At 37.9% G+C, this 23,187-nt stretch overlaps 1 protein-coding gene across 1 annotated transcript; it reads right to left on the bottom strand.

Annotated features, from left to right (window-relative positions):
- Nucleotides 1–758: 758 nt before the first annotated feature.
- SACS (sacsin molecular chaperone) lies at nucleotides 759–20,416 on the bottom strand. Its single transcript, XM_070943904.1, has 5 exons — nucleotides 20,386–20,416; nucleotides 19,718–19,864; nucleotides 17,347–18,829; nucleotides 15,328–15,419; nucleotides 759–12,313 (listed from the first exon to the last, which is right to left on the bottom strand). Exons 1-5 carry the CDS (start codon nucleotides 20,399–20,401, stop codon nucleotides 759–761), a joined length of 13,293 nt encoding a protein of 4,430 aa, XP_070800005.1. The 5' UTR covers nucleotides 20,402–20,416.
- Nucleotides 20,417–23,187: the final 2,771 nt, after the last annotated feature.

The raw sequence follows: 23,187 nt of genomic DNA, 5'->3' as shown, positions 1-23,187 counted from the left end.
TGAAGTCCACACGTCTGAAAATGGCGAAGATTTAAAAACACTGGTCCAACGCTTTGGTTATATAAAGTGCACTTTATCCCTGTTAATTGTACCACTTTATTGTGTACATATTTTACAGCCCAGTCTCTGACAAATCTTTAAATACATATTCCACTATATGCTAATAGGCTCAGATTTTTACAAAGTGTCTATATTCTTAACTCCGCATGCCTGAGGACAGAACATGGCATTCAGTGAAAGAGATAAAAGTTCTCATGGAAATGTTGCAAAGTAGCAGAGGATGGCACAACTTTTGGCAGGTAATCATAATAAGCTACAGATTCATGACTGTTCACCCTGCCCAACACTTCTCGGCTATAAAGATATCCTCTGCCACTTTCTAGAAATGGACAGATTCACTTACCTAAGGTCTGCAGGACTATTTACTTTTGCCCTAATCAACACAGAATATATTTATTACATTTACAATCTGCTAAAGCCTGTGTATCCTCTGAAGTACAGTAACTACACAACTAAATCACATTTTATTCAATCATATTTAGTTAACTACTTCTTGCTAACAAAAGTGAACTCAAATGTACTCTTATCATAGCTACAGCAATTACCTTCTCTGAGGATAAACAAATGACTTCCATTCCTGTTAAACAAAGGCATCGGACTGAATACATGACATACCTACAAGAACATGCCACCAAAAAGTAGCTTTAAACAAAAATGGTGAAAAATGTGGCATGAATCCACCATACCTTTAACATCTCTCATATCTTCTGTTGTATAAAGTTTTCAAGTTTTATGATAATACATGCTGTGCACTCCATCACTCTCATGGCAACTTCAGAAGTGAACCTGTCATTTGGAACCTGTGGGAAAGGGAGGAGGTCCGGATAGCGAGTTTTTAAACTATCCACTCCATAGGCTTCCAGTGTGTGGACGTCATTTGTAAGACCTTCAAGCTGTTGGCTATATTCTTCAATTTTTTGTGCTAACGCAGTCGGTTTCACATCTTTATCTGACTTCCCCCTTACTGCATAATCAGCAGCGATCAGAGCTAATTTAGTGGATAAGTAACATTTAAAGCAGACCCATTCATTGGCATTTTTATGAAGATCATTTCTGGCAGCTGAAAAATTTGCTCTAGCTTGCCTCAACCATCTACGTGCTTCAACGGGATTTCCAACAGACTTGAACGTAGGTGGCACAAAAAATCGCTGTGAGTATGAAGGGCCAGTAGAGGAATGACTTTTTTCTCTAGAGTGTTGTCTTTCAGACTTATGGCTTGTGGCTTCTTGATTCCACGAAGTATAAAACCTCTGAAATGAAAATTTGTCTGATTGAAATCGAGAAGCCGAGGATGAAAATGTCCGCCTGGATGCCCTGTCTGCATTTTGATCGATAAATGCCTGCTTTTCTAGTCGGTTAATCTCATTTTGTAAATGCTTGAAAACCTCATTGGCTAGATCAAGATTTTCTGCATTTTTGTCTGGATGCCATTTAAGATAAAGCCTTCTTATAATCTTTTTCCTTTCGGATTCTGGAAGCTTCCAGGCTTGTTCTATCACTGAGGTAACTTCCCTTAAAATTTCTGGTAGAGAATTTGCCTTACCTTTTTTGGGGGAATGATGTTTAGAAGATGATGATTTATGACTCTCCCTGCCAGGAAAAAGAGGAGGAATTGTCCTTGGTCCATGTGCTGGAAACTCTGTAGGACTTGTTGGAGTAGATGGGGCACTGTCCTTGCTCTGAGAACTCTCATCGGGTCTTGAAAATTTATATAAATCAAGGGAGCTTACAATTTTGTATTCGCTATATCCAATGTCAATTTGATAAATCTTCCCCAAAAAACTGGAGTTTTCAGCATCTTCTCTTACTACCTCTTGCACTATTATGGCATATGTATATGTTGGATGGTAAGATCCATAGATATCACCCCCTTCTGCATCAACAAGATACCCAACATATTCACCTGGATAAAAAACATTCATTGGATCCATGAGAAGAGTATAATGGATTTCAGATGGAATAGGAGTACCAGGCATTGGTAGTTCAAGTTTGGATGGCTCTGAAGAGTCATACTTGACCCCTAAACTGTCAAGCTTTTCGCTAATTCTGTAAATATCATTGCAGCCCAGCATTGCAATTAAATAGGAAGTATCAGAAATCAGATTATCAGTTGCAGATTTCAGAGTCATTGCTAAAGCTAAAAGGAAATTTATGTCTTTGCTATCAGAATGCTGTATGTAGAGTAATATCACTGCATTTCCATATCGCTTTAAAAAGGCGAATGTTTCACTTTTACTGTGAGGAATGGGAGCAAAACCTTTAACTCTCAAGGTTGTTTGCAACTTTTCAAAACAAGAAACTTTCAAGCCTTCTCTTAAGGTCTTGCAAAGTTTTATGGCTTTTTCTTCATTGGCTAAAAACGTGTTGTCATTTTCATGTTTCATAATTCTAATAAGTCCTGTAATGAACTGTTCAGAAGACAGCAGTAACTGAAGCCTGCCCTGAAGTGAACACAGTGCTCCAAATTGACATGTTTTAGGTGAATCTTCATCCAACTGCTCTTCAAGTATACTACTGAGAAGGCGAGGCCTCAATTTCTGAGGAAACAGCATTATCAGCTTAGTGTGAAAACCATGGTCTTTCCCTAAGTAACATTGGCTAAGATCAACCAGCATTTGGACACCAATGTTTCCTTGTATTCTACTTTTATAATGTGGCGCATCATCAAAAACTAAGATGCTTGATTTTACCAATCTACCATCCTGGCTTGGAAGATAAAGAGCCAGTTCTCGCACATTCTCAAGGTCATTTCTAACTTTAACAGAATCATTCTGAAGGCTTTTAAAAAGGCCAGAGACGACCCGTTTAACGGTACGCATTTCATTCGGGTCAAGCTGTTTTCCCTCAGAGTTCTTGAATATGCGACTCAAAACCTCCACATACTGCTTTGTTGAAATGACATCTTCAGTGCCTAGGAGTTTAAATAGTTGGTGGAATGTGCCAAGTTCTAAAGGAAGTTTGTATAGGTAAGGTTTGAAGTCAGATTCATATTCCAGATTTATTACTACTTCCTCAGGTTTCAACAACTTCCAGCCTTCTTCAACCATCACAAAAGCAACTCCTCGAAGCTGAAACCGGAATTCCTTTTTCTCTGTACTAAGAAATTCATAGATGCTCCTTAGAACCTTAGCCCTCGTTTTTATCATATCTTCATCCAAAGTTGTTATATTGCATATATTTCTACAGTTATTTATAACTTTGTCTAAAGGAGGGTCTAAGTTAACATTAAGCATTGTTAAAACCTGCTCAAGTTGTTCTTGTGGACCAAGACTGCTTCCTTCTTGTTCTCTGATACTTAAAGGTGTGGCTTTTTCTGGAAGTATAGGACATGAAGTCCAAAGAAGTTGCAAAACATCTGTTTGTTTGAATTTAGGGTTTACTTGGGCTCCACTAAATTTTATAAGAGGAAGCGTGCCATTAACTTCTTGATATTGTGGATGAAATCTAACAATTTCAGCAGGTGCACGTTCTGGACACAAAAACGCAATTAAAGACAATTCTTTAAGGAAGTTTCCAGATAATAAATCAGTTCTTTCTTGAAATATATGGTGGAGGAGGACATCCACTGTATTCTGCAGAGTATCCTTGGTCCAATTTTCAGTGTTGGCTCTCATGCTGATTTCTTTAGCAAACTGCAATAACTGATGTTGGGAAATAACGTGCTTTAGTCCCATATTTCGAAGCAATGCCACCCATGATGTCAGAAAAGCAGCACGGTTTTTTGGTTTTGTAAGCTGTTCCAATTTTTTAAAGAAATCTTGAGGTATGAACAATTTCTCAGGAAGCATAACTTCAAAGACTTTTACAGTCCTGTCATAAAAATGTTTTGCAGGTTTTAGTCTATTACATGCATCATGAATGATCAAAAAGCTCTCTAACTTCTCAAACAGCTGCTCCTTTATTTCCGACGATTCTTCAATGCTAGAAAGCCTATTTTTCAAATGAATCAGATGTTCTAGTTTTGCATCGTAGGAAAGGCTTTCAATCTTTGGTAAAAGGTGCTTTAAATAAACTTCAAGATCATCTACTGGAACACAGTTTAGCACAGTGTACAAATCTTTTAAGTGGATTTTTTCTTCAAGGAAAGCAACTGAAGTTGTCTGTGTCCATTTATCCACTTCAATGGAGGGAATGCTTCTTGTAAGTACATAGCATGACCCACATTTTGATAAGCTAATGTATCGTCCACTGATAGATTTGTAGCATGGAAGGGACTTCAAAACTTTTATGTCATCTTCAGAGGTCAGGTGATTTAGGTTGCAACTGAAATACATCAAGAGGGCCTCAAAGTCATTTTCAGCTAACTTTTCTGTCTTAAACGTTGAAGTTTGAATCATATAATGTATAGCTCTTAAAATGCTTGAGGGGTTATCTATATTTGCTGTATGTCCTGACAGCAGGGGAACTAGAGGATTGTCTTTGGAGCAAATTTTGTTCAATGCAAGTTGAATACAACCAGTTTTCATTAAAGCATGGAAAACTTTATCAGTTTGGGAATTTGGGAAGAGAGCTATGTGCATAAGACTGAGTGGAAGCAACACATCGCAATCTGGTACAACAAGCTGATTAGAGGAGACAGTAAATTTTGTGCCTGGAAGCAATGTCCAATCCTTCAGGATCTCAATAACATTTTCAAATGTTGGTTTTGCTTCTTCCTGGTCATCTTTGTCATTTACAGATTCACCAATAAAATGCCACGAATTCTTAAGCCAGGATTCAGTTGCAAAGTTCTCTTTCCATCTCATACAGCCTCTTGCTTTGTATTCTCTTGGCAACACAGATGACAATAAATCAGCAAAACTGGAGATGTCAAATATTTTTGCCACATTGCAATTCAGTAAGATATTGCTGTACCGCAAGTAAAGGGTGTTCATAAACAAATCTTTACGAGATGGAATTAATTCATGGTAAGTTGTTAAGAACTTTGGGCGTTTTGAATCAAATACTTGCAACACGCTATCAAGCGTAATGAGCAGAGGCAACCCTTCAATCTGGATCTCATTTTCTTCTGTGTCTTTAAAACAGTAATCAACAAGAAGCTTTAGACTGTGGAAAAGTTTTAAATTCGTCTGTTGAAGACGACAGGGCAACTTTCCAATGTGGCAATTAGAATCCGGAGAGGAAAATGTCATCAAGAATGATCGAACATCAGCAGGAGTTACGTAGCTCACAGGAATGTCAGCATCCACAAGACAGTGATAAAGATTTGCAGTTTCCTCACAGCTGTAAATCAAGTTAAAGCCAATTTCTAAGAGTAGATGTTTGAGTCTATACACATTCTCTGCTACAGTCTTTCGAGTCGTGATGTTGTACTCAACATTTTTGAGGTGCTGCAGCTCGTCTTGTAGCAAATTGTCAAAGAATGGCTTAGCTTTATTTGAGGTAGACATATTAACCCAAGTGATGATAATTGCCGAATGCAAATCAGAACCATCAACATTTGGAGTTCGCACAACAGGTAGCAGGCGTTTGGATTCCTCGTGGATACAGCTATATACGGCTTTCACTAAGCAATACCAATCTGGTTGCAAGTCAAGTCTATTAACTGGGAAGAATGATAGAAATTTTTTCAAAGTGTCTTTCATAGTGTGCACAGACGTGTTTTGTAAAACTGACATGGTTGGATCAGTTCCCTGGAAGTAACGCTTTTTCAGCTGAATTAGAAGTTCAACGTAGGCTGGTGCTATCAGTGCTGTCATTAAACTATTATTCCAGTCACTTCGGACACCAACTCCATTGTCATCACGCCACAGGTTTCGCCTGGCAGAATCCAGAGCGAAGTGTCCATTCACATGAAAAGGAAGCCCCGTTTCTAAAGACAAAGGTAAGAAACAAAATGCCCGATGCGGTTTTTTATAGTTGTGAGTAATACATGCTGCAACTCCCCCTCGAGGGAAAAGCGTAATATCCTCGTTCTTATGTGCTGATACCACACTCTTTGAAACTTTGTCGATGGCTGAGAAACCTGACCTATTGCAGATCAACCAAGTTGTAAAGTTGCCTTCGGAGTCTTCCGTAACCATAGTGTACGTGATCTGCTGCACAGGTATCTCACTCAGCTGTTTCTTCTTTGTTACACTGTCAATTACAGAAGCATGGAACTGCTTTCGTTTCAATCTATCCCCATCGGTTACTTTGCCAGTGACAGAATATAACACATTAAGGGCTCCCGTTGTTTTCTCTATTTCACAAATAGAAATTTTCTCCATGTGATTCAAAAACATCAGAAGTTCTGCACCATCCGTACGCAGCTTGTCCAGAAGATTCTGTACCATCCTGTCAGAGCACGGCACAGAAGAAATTTCAGAAACTTTTGCCATGTCTCCATTTCTAAGTGGAAATCTAAACATTGTGCAGTTGTCTAGTTTAAAGTGGCCTCCTAAATAAAGATCCAACACATCAGAGAACTGGGTCCTGAAATCTGCATCCAAGTCCCGAAACATGCGTCCAGGACTAATGGATGTTGCCCCTGGAGCATATCTTGCGTGAGGGTCAAAGATACAAAGAATATCGTTTCCAGAAATGAAAGAAGGACAATCAGTTATATGATACACAGAATTGAACCCTATTCCATATTGACCAGTTTTACATGGATTGCCTTCTTTAGTGCCTTTACCAAGATTCTGAATCCCTCTAACGTCATCTTCAGTAAATGGCTGGTTGTTGAAGACACACAAAGCCGGGCCCTGAAGAGGGGACCATTTTTCATCAAATATTCTATCAACTGGGTGCTGCCGAGGATCAAACACAAAGCAGACTTCTGTAGCTTTTGCATCATCGGCATTCTGAAGGAGCTCTTTCAGCATTTCTTTTTCGGATGGATATGCGTTAAGAATACTTTTAATTCTGCTGGTCAATTTTTCTTTCTGTCCAAACTCAGTTCCAGGAGCAGTGAAGCAGATATTTGATGCGTACCGTTCTAAGGCTTTGTGTCGTTTGGGTATTGTCCCAAGCTTTACTGCTACTTCTCTAGGAATGTCCGCATGGCAATATTTTACTGTCGTATCTTTCACTTTTATCCAAGGACAGTCATTGTAGCACAAAGAATTGGCTGGTAGAAGGGCAAGGCGAGTATCCGGTAACAAAATTTCTCCATACTTTTTTTCACAGAATTCCTGCTTCTTTTCTCTAATAAGACTCCATATTCCTTCACTGATGATTCTCCTACAAAGTTGAAAATTTGCTTCTGTGAGTGGATTACCTCCTCTTTCCTGATCAATCGCTTCAAGAACTAGAGCAAAGTCTTCCACCATAAAAGCGTGACGTACTCCTACACTTTCAAAGAGTTCACGAAAATTATTTCTGTATTTATTAGACAGCTGATGAAGATGTGGTGATGCCTCAAAATTAAGATGAAAAGCTACCTTTGTGGAGTCAACATAACCATTCTCAACTAGAATGAAACTGTAATTTTTCAATTCCTCAACAATGGTTGTTTTTGTGGTTCCATTCTGTAGTAGTGCTTCATGGAGATATTTATAGCAAGCATTGGTGATATTTTCCTGATACAAAGTAATTCCATCGAAGCATTTTGCAACTTCTTTTAATTGCATTATAACCATAGACACAGTTGGTTTCTTAAGTAATCCTAAAAATTCTTTGACAGCCAAGGGAATAGTCCCACATCCTTTGAAGGAATGAGAATTTTCATTTAGTATGGGTTTTAGAAGACAAAGTATATCTTGGTGATCAACTGTGTAAAGGTCCACTGCAGAAAACATAGTTTCAGGTTCAAACTCAGAGCCCTTCCATTGTAAGGAGAAGCCTACGGGTTTTGTGAGAAATGGGAGAAATGGTATCGTTTGAAATTTTTCAGCAAAATCTTTAGTTCTTGGATCTTTGTTTTTAAGTTTTTCATCTATGAGATTTAATAGTATACTGCTTCTGAGGCAAGCTCCCGCATGATCAGTCCTGTTGATTTCTGCTACAGAATTTGCACGTTCTAACAAGTCTTCCCATAAAATATCATCTTTAGCCATGCCTAATTGAACTAATTTGACCAAAATTACTGGATTAAGATAATCTAGGCTAGTTCCATGAGGAAACCTTCCATCTTTTTTGACATAAAGCTTTGCAACTCGACCTTCAGGGTGGATCAGTCTGGAAGGTACCACCAGAGGATGTTCAGCCAGAGAACACGGAATGCATGGAGTAATGCAAAGTATTTCTGAAAATTCACTAATTTTCTCATTCAGTACATAGTGCATTAAAGGATCACGAAGTTCTGCCTCAATTTCTTGAATATTGGGAAAAAATACCTCAGAAAAAAATTGTTTCTCTGAAAAAGTATTCTCTAGTAACACTTGCTTACACCCTGCTTCTTCAAAACCTGTTTTGACCCAAGAAGGAAGATCCACAGCACAAAGATTCTTTGAACCTGTTTTTTTAAGGTATTTAAGAAAAATCTTGAAAGCTGCAGTTCCTATGTCAGGACGTTTCAACAAGGAATCATCCAAGAACCTGACATTCTTCACTGACACCCAAGATGAACCATCAGAGAACACTCTGATTCCTTCTTTGCCTTTTGGGTGGGCTATTTCTTCATAAAATCCCTGACATATAACTGAAAAATCATCATGCACTGAATCAGGATCAGGCCACACCGCAAAGCAATTGTAATCTTCTAGCTCACCAGATACAGCCATGTTGCGTAAAACTACCACCGCTTCCAAATAGGCCTTTACTATAACATGTCGCATAAATACAGTGTTCCACCTTCCTTTTGTGTCAGTTTTCCAGATTTCTTTTCGATTTGATGTAATGGCAAAGGAACCATTGATATGAACAGGTAGACCTGTTTTAATTCTAAGTGGTAAATAGCAAAATACTTCTCCCAAGTTGCAGAAATTGGATTTCACTGTCCATTTTTGATCCTGTCTTTCGCACAGCATAACTCCTACTGCACCACACGGGACAAGTCCTAATCTTCGTCCACTTTCATGTAATGAGAATTTTAAGGCTTCTCCGGTATCCATGCAAGCACACAGAAGCCATGTGGTAGAATCTACTGTTTTCTGTGGCAGTTCATCCGTGGGCCTTTTGGTTTGTCCAGTTTTAGCCATTTCAAAGAACGAAACGGTGTCGTCTTCCGGCCCTCTAAAAACTGGGGAGTGCAAATCGGCAATACGTCTAAAGATATGGTGAAATTCTTCTACAGTTATTTGTAATATGCATGAAGACTTTGGTGATTCAGTGGGAAGTTTTTTTGTGCTGCTACTGCAGGTTTTCATGAGTTTAGCAGCTTCCTTTAGAACGCTTGTAAAGGGGGTAGTAATTGCTTTGGATGGACATAGGTTTTTTTTAATAGTCACAGTGTCTTGGGCCACCTCAGGATTGGCTTCTTCAGCTTTCAAATATTTCAAGACCATTGAGTTTACACACTGAGTAAAGATGATCAGCCTATGCCCACAAATGCTAAACTCGTCCACAAGAGAATAAATATCTGCAGTGTTGTAACAGGTAGCGCTGACTTCACTTACTTTAGCTTCCTGCTGAGTTCTAAAGGAGAGTCTGAAAAGAGTCCCTTTATAACTGTAAGGTGCCTCCACAGTCAAAGGTAGCTGACAATCAAATACACCTATGAATGGCTTAAACTGATTAGGAAACTTTCGAAGTCTCTTCTGCTGTTTTTTCCAATTTATCTTGATCCCAGGATTAGATTTATCTCGTATATGTTTACTGAGATGGTTGATGTTTGGATCAAACATGATCATAAATTCTCTGCTCATAATGATGGGAATGTCAGTGATATGATAAACGGAATTAAATCCCAAACCAAACTTTCCAACTTTGTCAATCTCTGCTCTTTTTAGGGACTCACCTAACCGTGTTATATTTAGAAAGTCTGAGTCTGAAAATTCAGAATTGTTGAAAGACCACAAAGCTGGTCCATGACAAGCCGCCATTCCTGGATCCAAAAGATTTTCTCTTATGTCATTATTTCTTCTCATGTCAATCAAAAAATTGCACTGGGTTGCATCGGCATCATCGGCATTCTGAAGCAGCTCTTTGAAGATATCAGACACAGAAGGGTATTCCTCCAAAATGTTTTTAATTCTTACTGTGAGGGGTTCTCGTTGACCTGATTGTTCAAACCCCATATTTTCTGGATTGATCAACCTAGTACTGAGACATGGCACATTTAACCATTCTGCAGTTTTCATGGGAATATCTTCATGAACTAAAATTATTGGCTCCATAGCATCGTCAAGCAAATCATTTAAGTCATCCACTTTGATATCACAGTAGCAGCATTCATGGATTGGCTTCATTGTAAGTTTAAAAGGTTTTTTGCTACAATATAGTGGAACAGGTGTATTTAAACTGGCAGGAATCTGGCTACTGTACAACCATCTTATAATATTCAACATAATGTGAAGATTTTGCTTACTCTTTTCTTCAGTAAGAGACTGTTCGCTTTTAAGATATATTTTTTGAATTACCATGGAGACATGATCTGGGGTCAGTTCTTCAATTGACCCACAACTGATGAACAACTGATGGAACTTCGCCATAGTTTTTGGCACGCTATGAAGATATGGTTGGAGATCAAGATCGGGTGGTGATTTTATTACTGCCTGAGATAGTGAGCAAAACGTTTTACCAGTCCAGACCCAGGGAAATTTCAAGGCCTTAAAAGCTTCCTTTCCCTCACTTAAATGATCGTGCATAAAACCATAAATCTCAAGTAAGATTTGCTGAAACTGATAGTAATCTTCGTCACTAAATTTCTTGGAACTGTGCCAGTCCACTACCACTTTAAAGTGTTTTAACACTGACTTGATATTAGGTTTGATGGTGATCCCTAATGCCTTTTCAATACTCGGCTGGACACTTTCTACAAGGGGAACAGAAGAACCTATTAAGGTTGCTTGGGATATATCACACATTTCTGGTGGTGAACACAAATAGCAATGATCACCTTTCCAAATTAATGAACTTGGGTAATTTGGAGGCCTTTGTTTGCAAGCTGGAATCCATTTAATTTTTTTCAGTGTGGCTTTTGTTTCAAGTGAATGCAGTAGTGAACGTCTGTTCAAAATCATTAACAAAGTCCTGGCTTTTTGTGTCAGTGAATCCTGACTTGTACTAGCACAGTCCTTCAACTTCTCAATTTTATGGGCTACGCATAAAATATCTTTCTCTTCTAAACTGTTCTCAGATTTTAGGCCTATTAATCTCAGAGCATGTAGAATATCTGGAGAAGTTTTAAAAACTGTGGGGGGGAAACAGAGCTCTTCTTCCCCATAAAACAGGTCTTGTAATACTTCCACCTCGGGATCAAAAAGTTCACTGGCAGACACCATTTTTTCCTCTGAAATTTTAATAAATTTTAACGGTTTCAACCAATCCAGCACCTCTGCATTTTCATTTTTGAGGAAAGTCAAATTTTCTAGAATCCATAGCATAATTCTTATTGCTTCATCGGTAGAATAGAAATCATTCTGTACATCTTTTAAAATAAATTTTATGCAGTCAGTGGTTCTCAACAGTTCCGCTTTCAGTATGTTTGCTAAACGAATGGTGGCTTCATCACTGCTGTCAACCAGTGAAACAGAGAATTTTACATCTGGTGGAAGTTTGGCATTGTGATGCAATACCTTACAAACTTTCAGAGCAGTAAAAGCACTGCCTTCATCAAGTGGTTGCTCAATTTTCCTAAATATTATTAGCTCATTAATGACTCTCTTCTCTTTTTCAGTAACATCAGTCAAACTAGCAAGGAAGCTTCTGAGTGCATTTTTGTGTGACGTGGGCAATGAGGTAATCTGATTTACGGATTTCTGTAAGGGAAGTTTTTCCGCTATCTGTAAAACTATATGTGGAGACGGGGGATGTATATATTTCTTTAAAAGTGGATGTTGAATAGAGGGGTCAAGTTTCTTAAGAATTATCCCACCAAGTTGCTCAATTATCTCAGGTAAAAATTCCGGAAGCTGCGTTTCAGATCCATCATCTAGAATAATTGGTGATGGAGCCCTTAATCTTATAAGAACTATTGCATCTTCTTCATCATCCAGTAATGTCTTCGGAATAAGTGGTAGGTCATCAAATAGAGACAAGTCTTCAGAGAAATGTATATACAAATTCTTCCATACCATTTTGAGCCATGAAACAGGCGGATGATTCTTATCAGAAGTAGGAAACCATTGCACTGTAATCTCTGAACTGGGCCATAAAGTATTCATAACCTCTTTGATGAGCCGTGCAAATCGTTCGGGATTTAGAAGTTGCAACTGAGTGCACTGTCTTCCTGAAATGAAACAAACAAACAAAAAAAAGCTAGTAACACTGAAAAGTAATTTGGAAATCTTTTAGAAAAATAAATCAAAACAAAAGCAAAGAACGTCTTTCTTTATGGTGTTTTTTCCGTCACAAAAAAAGCAAACAAATGACAAAAACAACACTCGAGCAGCCTTCTAATTCTATACTAGGCAGAAGTATACTATCTGATTATTTTTTGCATACTAGAAACCCAAGAGAGATCAGTAGTTATTGTAACCCACAAAATGGCATGTAATAATGTGCTTGGCTCTAACAAAATATTCATGCTTCTTTTTCATCAAATAGATCACTCGCTCTTCAGTCATGTATCTGTTCATAGCATGAAAAATGGCAACAGCTGGTATATACAGACTCTTGATACCATCACAATTCATTGTATTTTGTTCAAGTTAACAGATAACAGAGTGTGTTAAGATACCTTTTCTGCCACTGCACTTTCCAAGTTTTTATTGTTTTTCTTTGATCTGCCTATTTTGTTCTTATTTATTTTTATTTATTTATTTTATTTTATTTCTATACCGCCCTTCTCCTGCGGGACTCAGGGCGGTGTACAGCCAAGATAAAACATTGCATATAAAATTTAAAAACAATTTAAAAAACAATTAAATAATTTCGGTCCAAGATTTAAAAACAACCCAATTAAAACCGAATTCAATTAAAACTGAGAGGATGGGAGCCAGCCCGGCTAGATGGAATAGGTGTGTTTTCAGGGCCCGACAAAAAGTCCGGAGGTCTGATATCGTGCGTATCTCAGGGGGTAGGTCATTCCAGAAGGCGGGTGCTGCCACAGAGAAGGCTCTCCCCCTAGGGGTCGCCAGCCGGCACTGTCTGGCCGACGGCACCCTGAGGAGGCCCTCTCTGTGCGAGTGAACCGGTCGGTGGGAGGCTATTGGCGGCAGAAGGCGGTCTCACAGATACCCCGGCCCTAAGCCATGGAGCACTTTAAAGGTGGTCACCAATTTACATTACATTACAACTTACATTAATCTGGAAAGTTTAACAGCGTGCAAATTTTAAATAATGGAATTCTATCAGTGTTGACTTAGATATGCATCTCAACAATATATCCTAATTAGATTTCACGTCTTGAGGGACGATTTCCATTCACAGCAGAACTAAGGTCCAGGAAAGAATGGAGTCTCTCTTCTAAAGCAATTCTCAAATGTCTATGTGATATTGTGATTATTTAGATATACTCATACAACTATTAAATCCAAGCAAGCAAATTAACATATATGCACAACTCTACCATGATTATCAATGTAATGCTTAAAAATCCGATTAATGCTATAAAATGGTGATTCATACTGTTGTAAACTATTAATTTTCATTATTACCAAAACTATAAAAAACTCTGCAGGTATTTTTTTTACCTGCAGTTTTTTTTGTAGTTTTGGTAATAATGAAATCTAACTTTCAAAATGAAAGAATTGTAAACAGCAATATCAAACCTATTTATGACTAATTTTTAAGTGCCATATTTAAATCATTTATAACAAGGGCTGTCATGAATAAAATCATGTTACTTTTTATACTGCTGACCTCTGAATATCAAGATACTATATATTTCCTACAGAACTTGAAATGTATATGACAAATACACTCATACATTCACACACACACATTTCACTTTTTACCATGTTTCCCCGAAAATAAACCCTCCCCTGAAAATATTTAAATGCATGTGCAGCCAGTCCCTGCCATTTCCTCTGGTTAGTGTTAGGGAGACAGAGCTGGAAATCAGGTAAGATGGCAAGAGGATCCCTGTCTTGCGCCATGCGCCCCGAAATAATAAGACCTCCCTGAAAATAAGGCCAAGCGCCTATTTTGGGGTTCAAAAAAATATAAAACAGGGTCTTATTTTTGGGGAAACACGGTATTTAGTTTCATCTGCATCTCTTCTAAAAATTAAGATGAAATCCTCAATTTTATTAGCTCAATTTCTACCCATCTATCTTATAAAGTTCAAGAAATACACTCAAAAACTAATTATTAGTCCAATTTTGCTCATTATGAATGTATATAAAACATGGATCATATATTTAATAATACAATTCTAAACACTATTATAAGCATGACAAGTTAATGGTATCAATTATTTTTCAAATATGCTTTAAGTAGTGTTAGTCAATTAAATTTGAAAAGCACAAGTCAACCAGCATGGAAACTAATATGAATCTGACATTCAATACGAGCAGAATATTCAGTAAACCAATACACACAAATGTTAGATTTCAATTCAGCAATCATTCAGACAACCATCCTACCTTTAACTCCCCAGAGAAGCTGTTGGGCTAAAATACAATAAAATGCATTTTCAGGAAAGAAAAAGTTTTATTTGCTATTTGAGTTATAATAATGTCATATACTGACTGTGGGGATCTAATGGTTCTGAAGTACCAAACAAATCCAAGTGATATTCAATCCGTATACTGTTTTGACATTATGGAAATATAATTTATTTGGGGATTCTTTGTTCCTGCAATATATGAATTTGTATGAACCAGAATAAAGAGAAATGCTTCCGAGGTGAATGTCCAAACAATGCTAATTATCAGAATCTTTCAACTTTTGTATCAAAAAAAACAGCACTTTTATTAAGGCACCATCGAAACTATAAATTTGAATTGGTAATTTAAATAGATTATATAACCAGACTTTTGCTAGTTCAATTGCACTTTATATTGTTTTGCCTTTAATCAATTCATGTTGTGGTTTCTGTCACCCTCTCTCACTAGTTGGTTTCATTTTTACAGACAGAGCAGGTTTTTCATTTCATATAAACCAATTAGATTGCTATTGTGAACGAGAATAGTTGACAATCAAGTGATATGGATACATAAAGTGATTTCCTTTTACTTACATTCCTTTTGGAGTTCTATCTTTTATATAACATTCTTTGTAACCTAATCACTTGATACTACTTGTGCTTCAGTTCGCTGCATTTTAAAAAAATTTTTTTACAAGATATACATATATTACCTCTACTTTTTGAAGCTTCTTTTAAAGCAGATAAAACTTGAGGTTTCAGGTTATCAGCAAGTAATCTTCCTTCAAGACCTGGGAAGAGGGACCTAGTAAGTCATTAAAAATAGAGTATTGATCATCTTGATAATTTATATTAGTCATGTAATAATATAGGGATTCTTGATAGAATCTGAGTGAACAAAAAGGTTTGCTCCTTTTCACAAAACCTGCCAATTAATTCTCTCAATGAACCAGGTAATTTTTTTCAGCCTCCATAAACTACTTCCTCTAGTTAACTCCATTTCTGAGTATGTTTTTACAGAAATATGGAAATCATTTACCGCTATTTTCTTCTTTATTTGTTTTTCAATTTCCCAATATCACCTACAGATTTGGGAAGGGCCTGACAGCTCCCATAAAAATACCAACTACCCGTTCCCCTACATACCTTTTTCAGGATCAGCTAAAGATAGTTCTAACTGCATTAATATATTGGTAAATCACAACCTTGCCTATAGTTCAAAGACAACAGGGTTACATTCCATTCAATACCTAGTGACAGTTCTAGCTTGTGATTCTTGCTATAGAATTTTCATCATTCGTCAAATGATGAAACACTTAGAAGATAAATACTATGAAAAATAAATTTGTTTTTATTATGTAAAAAAAATATTTCAGGATCTACAGTAGTGGCCAAAATTGTGGAAACCTTTTGGGAAAAAGTGTTTGATGGCTAATAACACTTTTTTTTTGGAGTTTCAAGATAATTATATTCCACTCCTGGAATGTCCTGGGGATAACCCAGACCTTAACCTAATTGAAAATCTATGGAGCTGACTAAAGAACTGACCCAGCAATAAAACCCAGTTAATAGAAGCAATCCTTCAATCTTGGTTTCACATTATAACAGCTGCAGAACTAAAAGACCTGGTTCACTCCATGGGAAGACGTTGTATGGCCGTAATTCATGCTAAAGGTTACCCAACTAAGTATTAACTGACGTGATAATTTTTGTATATCCCATTTTTTCTACGTGTTTCACTTTTCTTCTTTATACTGTAATTGCTATTCTAATAGTAAATCCTTCATAAAAGTTATTGCATTACATTCTTGATTAAATTATCTTTCCATTTATATATAATGTTATGGTACTACTCCAAAACAAAAAGTGGTGTTATTAGCTAGTTTTAGAAAATACACTTTTCCAAAAAGGTTTCCACAATTTTGGCCACTACTGCAGTTAAGATAATAGCCTGTGTGCAGTGAGACGGGGCTTAATCCTTCCATCTAAGCCGAAGGTCTTATAAAAATCAATATCCTCTCTATTGCAGGTACAAGTAACACATGGGGCCGGTGGGCCACTTGAAGGCACAGAGCAGGCTTTCTCCTCAGTCTGCACAAGCAAATGATGCTGGTAAAAGCAGACCGAACTATTAAACATTATAATTAAATACAGGTAGTCCTCGACTTACAACAGTTTGTTTAGTGACCATTCTAAGTTACAACGGCACTGAAAAAAGTGATTTATGACTGTTTTTCACACAACTGCTTCAGCATCCCCGTGGTCATGTGACCAAATTCAGATGCTTGGCAACCGACTCATATTTATAATGGGTGCAGTGCCTCAGAGTTCACTAACCACATTTTGCAACTTTCTGATAAGCAAGGTCAATGGGGAAGCAAGATTCACTTAACAACTGGGGGCAATAAGCTGACTTGTATAAATATACAAAAGTATGAAGGCTATTGCTTAACGCATTGTAAGCCGCCCTGAGTCTCCAGAGAAGGGCGGCATATAAATCAAAAAATTTTTTTTTAAAAAAACTGTTGTCACTAACTTGACAACTGCAGTGATTCAACTTAACAACTGTGGCAAGAACGGACGTAAAATGGGGCAAAATTCACTTAACGAGTGTCTGACTTAAGCAACAGAAATTTTGGGCTCAATTGTGGTCGTAAGCTGACGATTGCCTGTAGCACTATCAGTATTTCAATGAAACTATTATTAACAAGAGTTTATAAAACAGGTTGTACCTTGGATAAATTTCTGAAGTGATATAGACTGCATCCTGAGCTGATGCCGATGAAGAGAATGCAATAAAATTCCCATTTTGTAATGGCAGAAGCTCCAATCCAATAAGTTCACTATAATTTCCATCGCCAAGCACAAACTCTAGGATACAAAGTTTTTCATCGGCAGATCCCTTATGCTCAGATTTCCTTAACACGTGACGTACTGTTCCCGGAGTCACTTTCTTGACAGCTTTTATACCCAAAATCACAAGACTGATTGCATTAGCAATATTATCTGGCACTTTGGCAACCTCTTTTCCTGATTCCTGAAGGTAGTTTAACACAGCTTGGGTAGATTCCAAACTCTCATCCATTTCTGAAAAATATACCTCCTCTACCTTCACCCAGTTGCCACTGATGGAATAAATAACTTTGTCCTGGAATAACTTTTTCAGAAGAGGTTCTATAATTGGCTGCCAATGAACTTTTGTTGTATTTTTTTGGGGCCACAATCTGTAAATTAGCTCAGCTGACAAAGGAAAATCTGAATTTGTTTCCGTTTCCATTTGCTTAATGGCTTCCAGTATCAAAGTTGCATAGGCCTCAGGGACCACGTTGGCTACAAGAAGTTCATTCCACAAGGCTGCTGGATCTCGCCACTGATCAAGTTCTCGCCATTTTATACTTCTTCTGTTGTCTGTTAGACCAAAAAACCCACTAACATGAACCGGCAAGCCAGTCTTACTTTCCTCACCAGGAGGTAATGGAAGGAAACAAAATGCTCTTCCTGATAATTGGGCCTCGGCTCCTTTTTCTTCTCCGCTGCTTGATAAAGACATGGCTATGCCAATAGTTGGGATATATTTCAAGTCATCCGCCAAGCAGTCCAATTCATTACATATCCCTCGTCCGCCAACACTGTTACATACCAACCAAGATGTCTTTTGTGCATCTTTAATGCTCTCATCTTCTAAAACTATGTTTATATGGTACGTCACGCATGTTATACTATTACTTGGAATGCCTTTACAATACTGGTTTATTGCACTTCCCAAAATTTTGATAGAGTTGGGTCTTTCATGCTTCAAAGCCTTGTTTTCACTGGCTGTAACTCTAAAAATAAGCCGCTCGGTTCCATCAGCCTCTCTAACATGTAAGGAGACATCTTGCACGCTTTTAAGGAATAGAAGAACTGTATCGGCGTCCGCTCTGAATGAATCAAACAATTCTAGAATTTTATCCTTATTGTATAGATTGCTACTCAGCTGGGAAGGCTGCTGGCGAAGAGGAAAACGAAAGAAGGTGCCAGGGAAATGCCCGTTTTTGAAGGTTTCCTTTGTGCTTCCAAACACACCAACAAATGGTGTAAATTGGTCTGTTAGTTCGTTGATTTCTTTGATGTCATCTTTCAAGTTCCAACACTGGCCTGACTCAGAAGGTCCAAAAAGTTTTTGATGAGGATCCAACACTCCAATTTGGTCACCACTGAATATACTAGGAACATCTACAAGATAAAAGCAGATATATGTACTTAGATGTCTGCATTAAGTACAAAAATAAACACTTTGAAGCTTTAGCCCCACCCTCCTCCTCTTTTTTTTCTTATCCAACACACCTTCCTCCTTCTATTTTTCCCAAACTAAGCATCCTGTGAGGTGAGATAAACTGAGAAAGTGACTAGCCCAAGGTCACCCAGCTGGCTTTCTTTCATAGCTAAGGCAGGACTTGAATTCATAACCTCTTGCTTTCTAGCCTGGTACCTTAACCATTAGACCATACTAGTTCTAACACCATTAAGAATGACAAAACAATTCAAAAGCCATATCTCCCTATCCCTTTTTTTTAACTATGTGCCACAACTAGCAACCTACAGATAGCTTTTCTTCATGAAGTTCTATTCCTAATCTGGTCTCTCAGTTCTTCGAATGGTCTAGACATCTTCTAATTTCACTCTGATTTTAAAGAGATCTTCTGATGGACCTACGACTTCAGTAACAGAGTGGTCAATGCCTGGAATGCACTACCTGACTCTGTGGTTTCTTCCCCAAATCCCCAAAACTTTAACCTTAGACTGTCTACTGTCAACCTCACCCCATTCCTAAGAGGTCTTTAAGGGGCGTGCATAAGTGCATCAGTGTGCCTACCATTCCTGTTCTAATGTTCCCTTTTATTCATATCCATTTCATGTATTCATTACCATGTTTATACTTGTATCTGTTATCAAATACATGCTTGTCGAAATAAATAAATAAAAATAAAATAAATGTTTTTCTTATTAAATTCATGTTAAAACAAATTTTAAAAAAAGAAAACCAGAGCAAATCCCAGTGCATACAGAAATAATGTGTCTTAATGTTAATTCTAAAGCATTCAAAAATATAATTGCAAATACCAGTAATGTGGTAAACTGAATTAAAACCAATTCCAAATCGCCCCACTTTGAGTGGATCATCTTTTTTCCTGCTCCTTGCTATCTCTTGAATGCCATGCCAGTCCTCAGGAGTGAAAACAGCATTGTTGTACACATAAAGTGCAGGACCTAGAGAGGGGAAAAAGCAACATACACTCAACAATGTTATGTTACTAATGCAGCATAAGATATTTCAACAATGTGCAAATTTTACAAGCTGTGAAAAATAAATTTTGCAATGGCAAGAGTTACTTTGGGCTCCTTGCCTTCTAGTAAAAACCCAAAGTAAGATTCTTCTGTCAGACCAGAAATGGGGTTAGAAGACGTATAACTAACTTGTTACGTATATCTCAAAGGGAATTATAATAAAATTGCCTATGAGCTTCTGTTTCAATATTACTATCTTTCACGAATGAAGGCGAATATGTGTCCCAGAATAATGTTGCAGGATCCAATCTGGGTTGGTCACTGGGACCAGAAGTTTTGTCTTCTGAGCTTTTGGACTTGTGCTGGAACCCATCCTCAAGGAACTTCTCTTGCTATCTTTACGAGCAGAGCCCTCCCACATAAGGAATTTTACAATTTGCTATGATGATGCAAGAACACAGATAATTCAGACATGAAAATAAGAGTTGAAAAAGAGATCTTACCCTGGTACTGAGCCATGTCTTTAGACCAGAGGCTCTCTGTTCCATATTGAGTTTCATCATAGAGAAACCTAACTTCTGTAGCCCCAGCATCTTCTGCATTCTGAATTAATTCCTGGAAACAGAATGGAACAAATATTACATTAAAATATTCTAATTCATATTAATCGAAAGCTCAGTTGATTAGAGTACTACAGTTGTGACGCAGGGACAAAGATGAAGAGCAAGGTTGCAAAACACACTTACACTAAAATTGTATTAAAATTACAAATAGGCACTTCTTTTGTCAAAGGCAATGATGACACATTTGGAAAAGTATTTTACCTCAGATTAATGACTGAGTGATTAAATGATTGGTTTGGAGCTGGAATTGCAAGACAGTTTGTAACTTTAAAAAAAGGTAGTCCTTGATCTCAATCTTGTAATCTAAAAATTATAAAAGGGAAAGGAATGCACAGGAAAAAAGAAAGCAAGAATATTCAGGTACTTAATCATGCATCACAGAAGAATAATAGATTTGAAAGGTCAGTTAGATTGCTGAATCAAACTCCATGCTCCACAATTTGAATTAAAATATCCACAACACATATTTATCCACTAGGGCTAACTAAAGTGTTTAGAGGGATGATTTAAAAAGCAACCACTGAACACCCTTCCTCCAAAAGAAAAAAGAAAAAAAGACACACACCCCTCCCCCCTATCTTCTTGAATACTTACTGTAGATCAGTGTTTTTCAAACTCGGCAACAAACCACCTGGCTAGGGAATTCTGAGAGTCCACACATCTTAAAGTTGCCAAGTTAAAAATACACTGGTGTACATACCGTGAGGTCTTCCCTTCATCATCTGAAGATACACATACATGAACCCAAAAACTTTTCAACCAAGATTGCTGCCAAAGCAAAATAGGTTTGGACAGATATTTTGATCACTCTTGGATAACTGGTTTCACTGATAAACTGATCTTTCTGCTAGAAAATATTCTACAACTTCCAGCTGGAATTTGCTTTACTATAATTTAAACTGTGCTATACCCTGCCCTTTAGGATGACAAATAATATTTTTTGGCTATTTGGTAAGAATCAGTTTAAAGATATTAATCTGGAACTGCATCTACATGGAGGGAAGTAGGCTCTGTTTTAGGCCCAGTACTCTTCAACATCTTCACCAAGATTTGGACGAGGATATAGATGGGGAATTCATCAAATTTGCAGATTACACCAAGCTGGCAGGAATAGCCAACACTCCAGAAGATAGGCTGAAGATACAGAAGGATCCTGACAGACTCGAACACTTATTTATTTATTTATTTTTATTATCAAATTTATATACTGCCCTTCTCCCGAAGGACTCAGGGCGGTGTACAGCCAAAGTAAAAAACATAGATACAAACATTAAAATACTGTTAAAAAGATATATATACGTTTGGCCCCATAATTAAAAGAACAATAACAAACCTATTAAAAACATTTTAAAAAGTGTTAAGCCAGCCCGGCTTGCTGAAAAAGAAAGGTCTTCAGGGCACGGCGGAAGGCACCAAGGTCATGAATTCTTCGTATCGCTGGGGGCAGTTGATTCCAGAGGGCAGGTGCCCCCACAGAGAAGGCCCTCCCCCTGGGGGCCACGAGTCTACATTGCTTGGCCAATGGCACCCTGAGGAGGCCTCTCTGTGGGAGTGCACAGGTCGGTGGGAGGCCATTGGTAGCAGCAGGCGGTCTCGAAGATATCCAGGTCCTATGCCATGGAGTGCTTTAAAGGTGATAACCAACACCTTGAAGCGCACCCGGAAGACCACTGGGAGCCAGTGCAGCTCACGCAGGAGAGGTGTTATGTGGGAGCACCATGCAGCTCCCGTAACTACCCGCGCGGCCGCATTCTGGACCAGAACATTGGGCGCTATTAACAAAATGAAATTCAATGGTGAAAAAAGTAAGGTTCTGCATTTTGGCAAGAAAAACAAAATGCACAGGTACAATATATGTGGTACCTTGCTCAATAGTAGTAACTGTGAGAGGGATCTTGGAGTCCTAGTGCACAACCATTTAAATATGAACCAGCAGTATGCAGCAGCTGCCAAAAAAGCCAACACAGTCCTGGGCTGCATAAAGAGAGGGATAGAGTCAAGATCACGTGAAGTGTTAATACCACTTTTTAATGCCTTGGTAAGGCCATACTTGGAATACTGCATTCAGTTTTGGTCGCCACGACATAAAAAAGATGTGGAGACTCTAGAAAGAATGCAGAGAAGAGCAACAAAGATGATTAGGGGCCTGGAGGCTAAAACATATGAAGAACGGTTGCAGGAACAGGGTATGTCTAGTTTAATGAAAAGAAGGACTAGGGGAGACATAATAGCAATGTTCTAATATCTCAGGGGCTGCCACAAAGAAGAGAGAGTCAAGCTAGGGTAAGACAAGAAGCAATGGGTGGAAACAAATCAAGGAGAGAAGCAACTTAGAACTAAGGAGAAATTTCCTGACAGTTAGAACAATTAATCAGTGGAACAACTTGCCTCCAGAAGTTGTGAATGCTCCAACACTAGGAGTTTTTAAGAAGATGTTGGATAACCATTTGTCTGAAGTGGTGTAGGGTTTCCTGCCTAAGCAGGGTGTTGGACTAGAAGACCTCCAAGGTCCCTTCCAACTCTGTTATTCTATTCTATTCTAACTAATCACAACTTTAGGCAAAACCTTACGGAAGGTCAGTGTTGGCACTATCTTTATCTTCTCTCTTTGCCACAAACTGGATCAAATATTTTTGATTAGTATTTCAAATTCTTTTGCTTCTTATCAAAACATTTAGGTGT

This window comes from Pituophis catenifer, unplaced genomic scaffold (genome assembly GCF_029215685.1).
Source record: "Pituophis catenifer annectens isolate HBS135680 unplaced genomic scaffold, rPitCat1.0.hap2 SCAF_4, whole genome shotgun sequence".
In the NCBI taxonomy this organism is placed as follows: domain Eukaryota; kingdom Metazoa; phylum Chordata; class Lepidosauria; order Squamata; family Colubridae; genus Pituophis; species Pituophis catenifer.
Note: the sequence above shows the minus strand (reverse complement) of the source record. Positions and strands in the feature narration are given on the sequence as shown.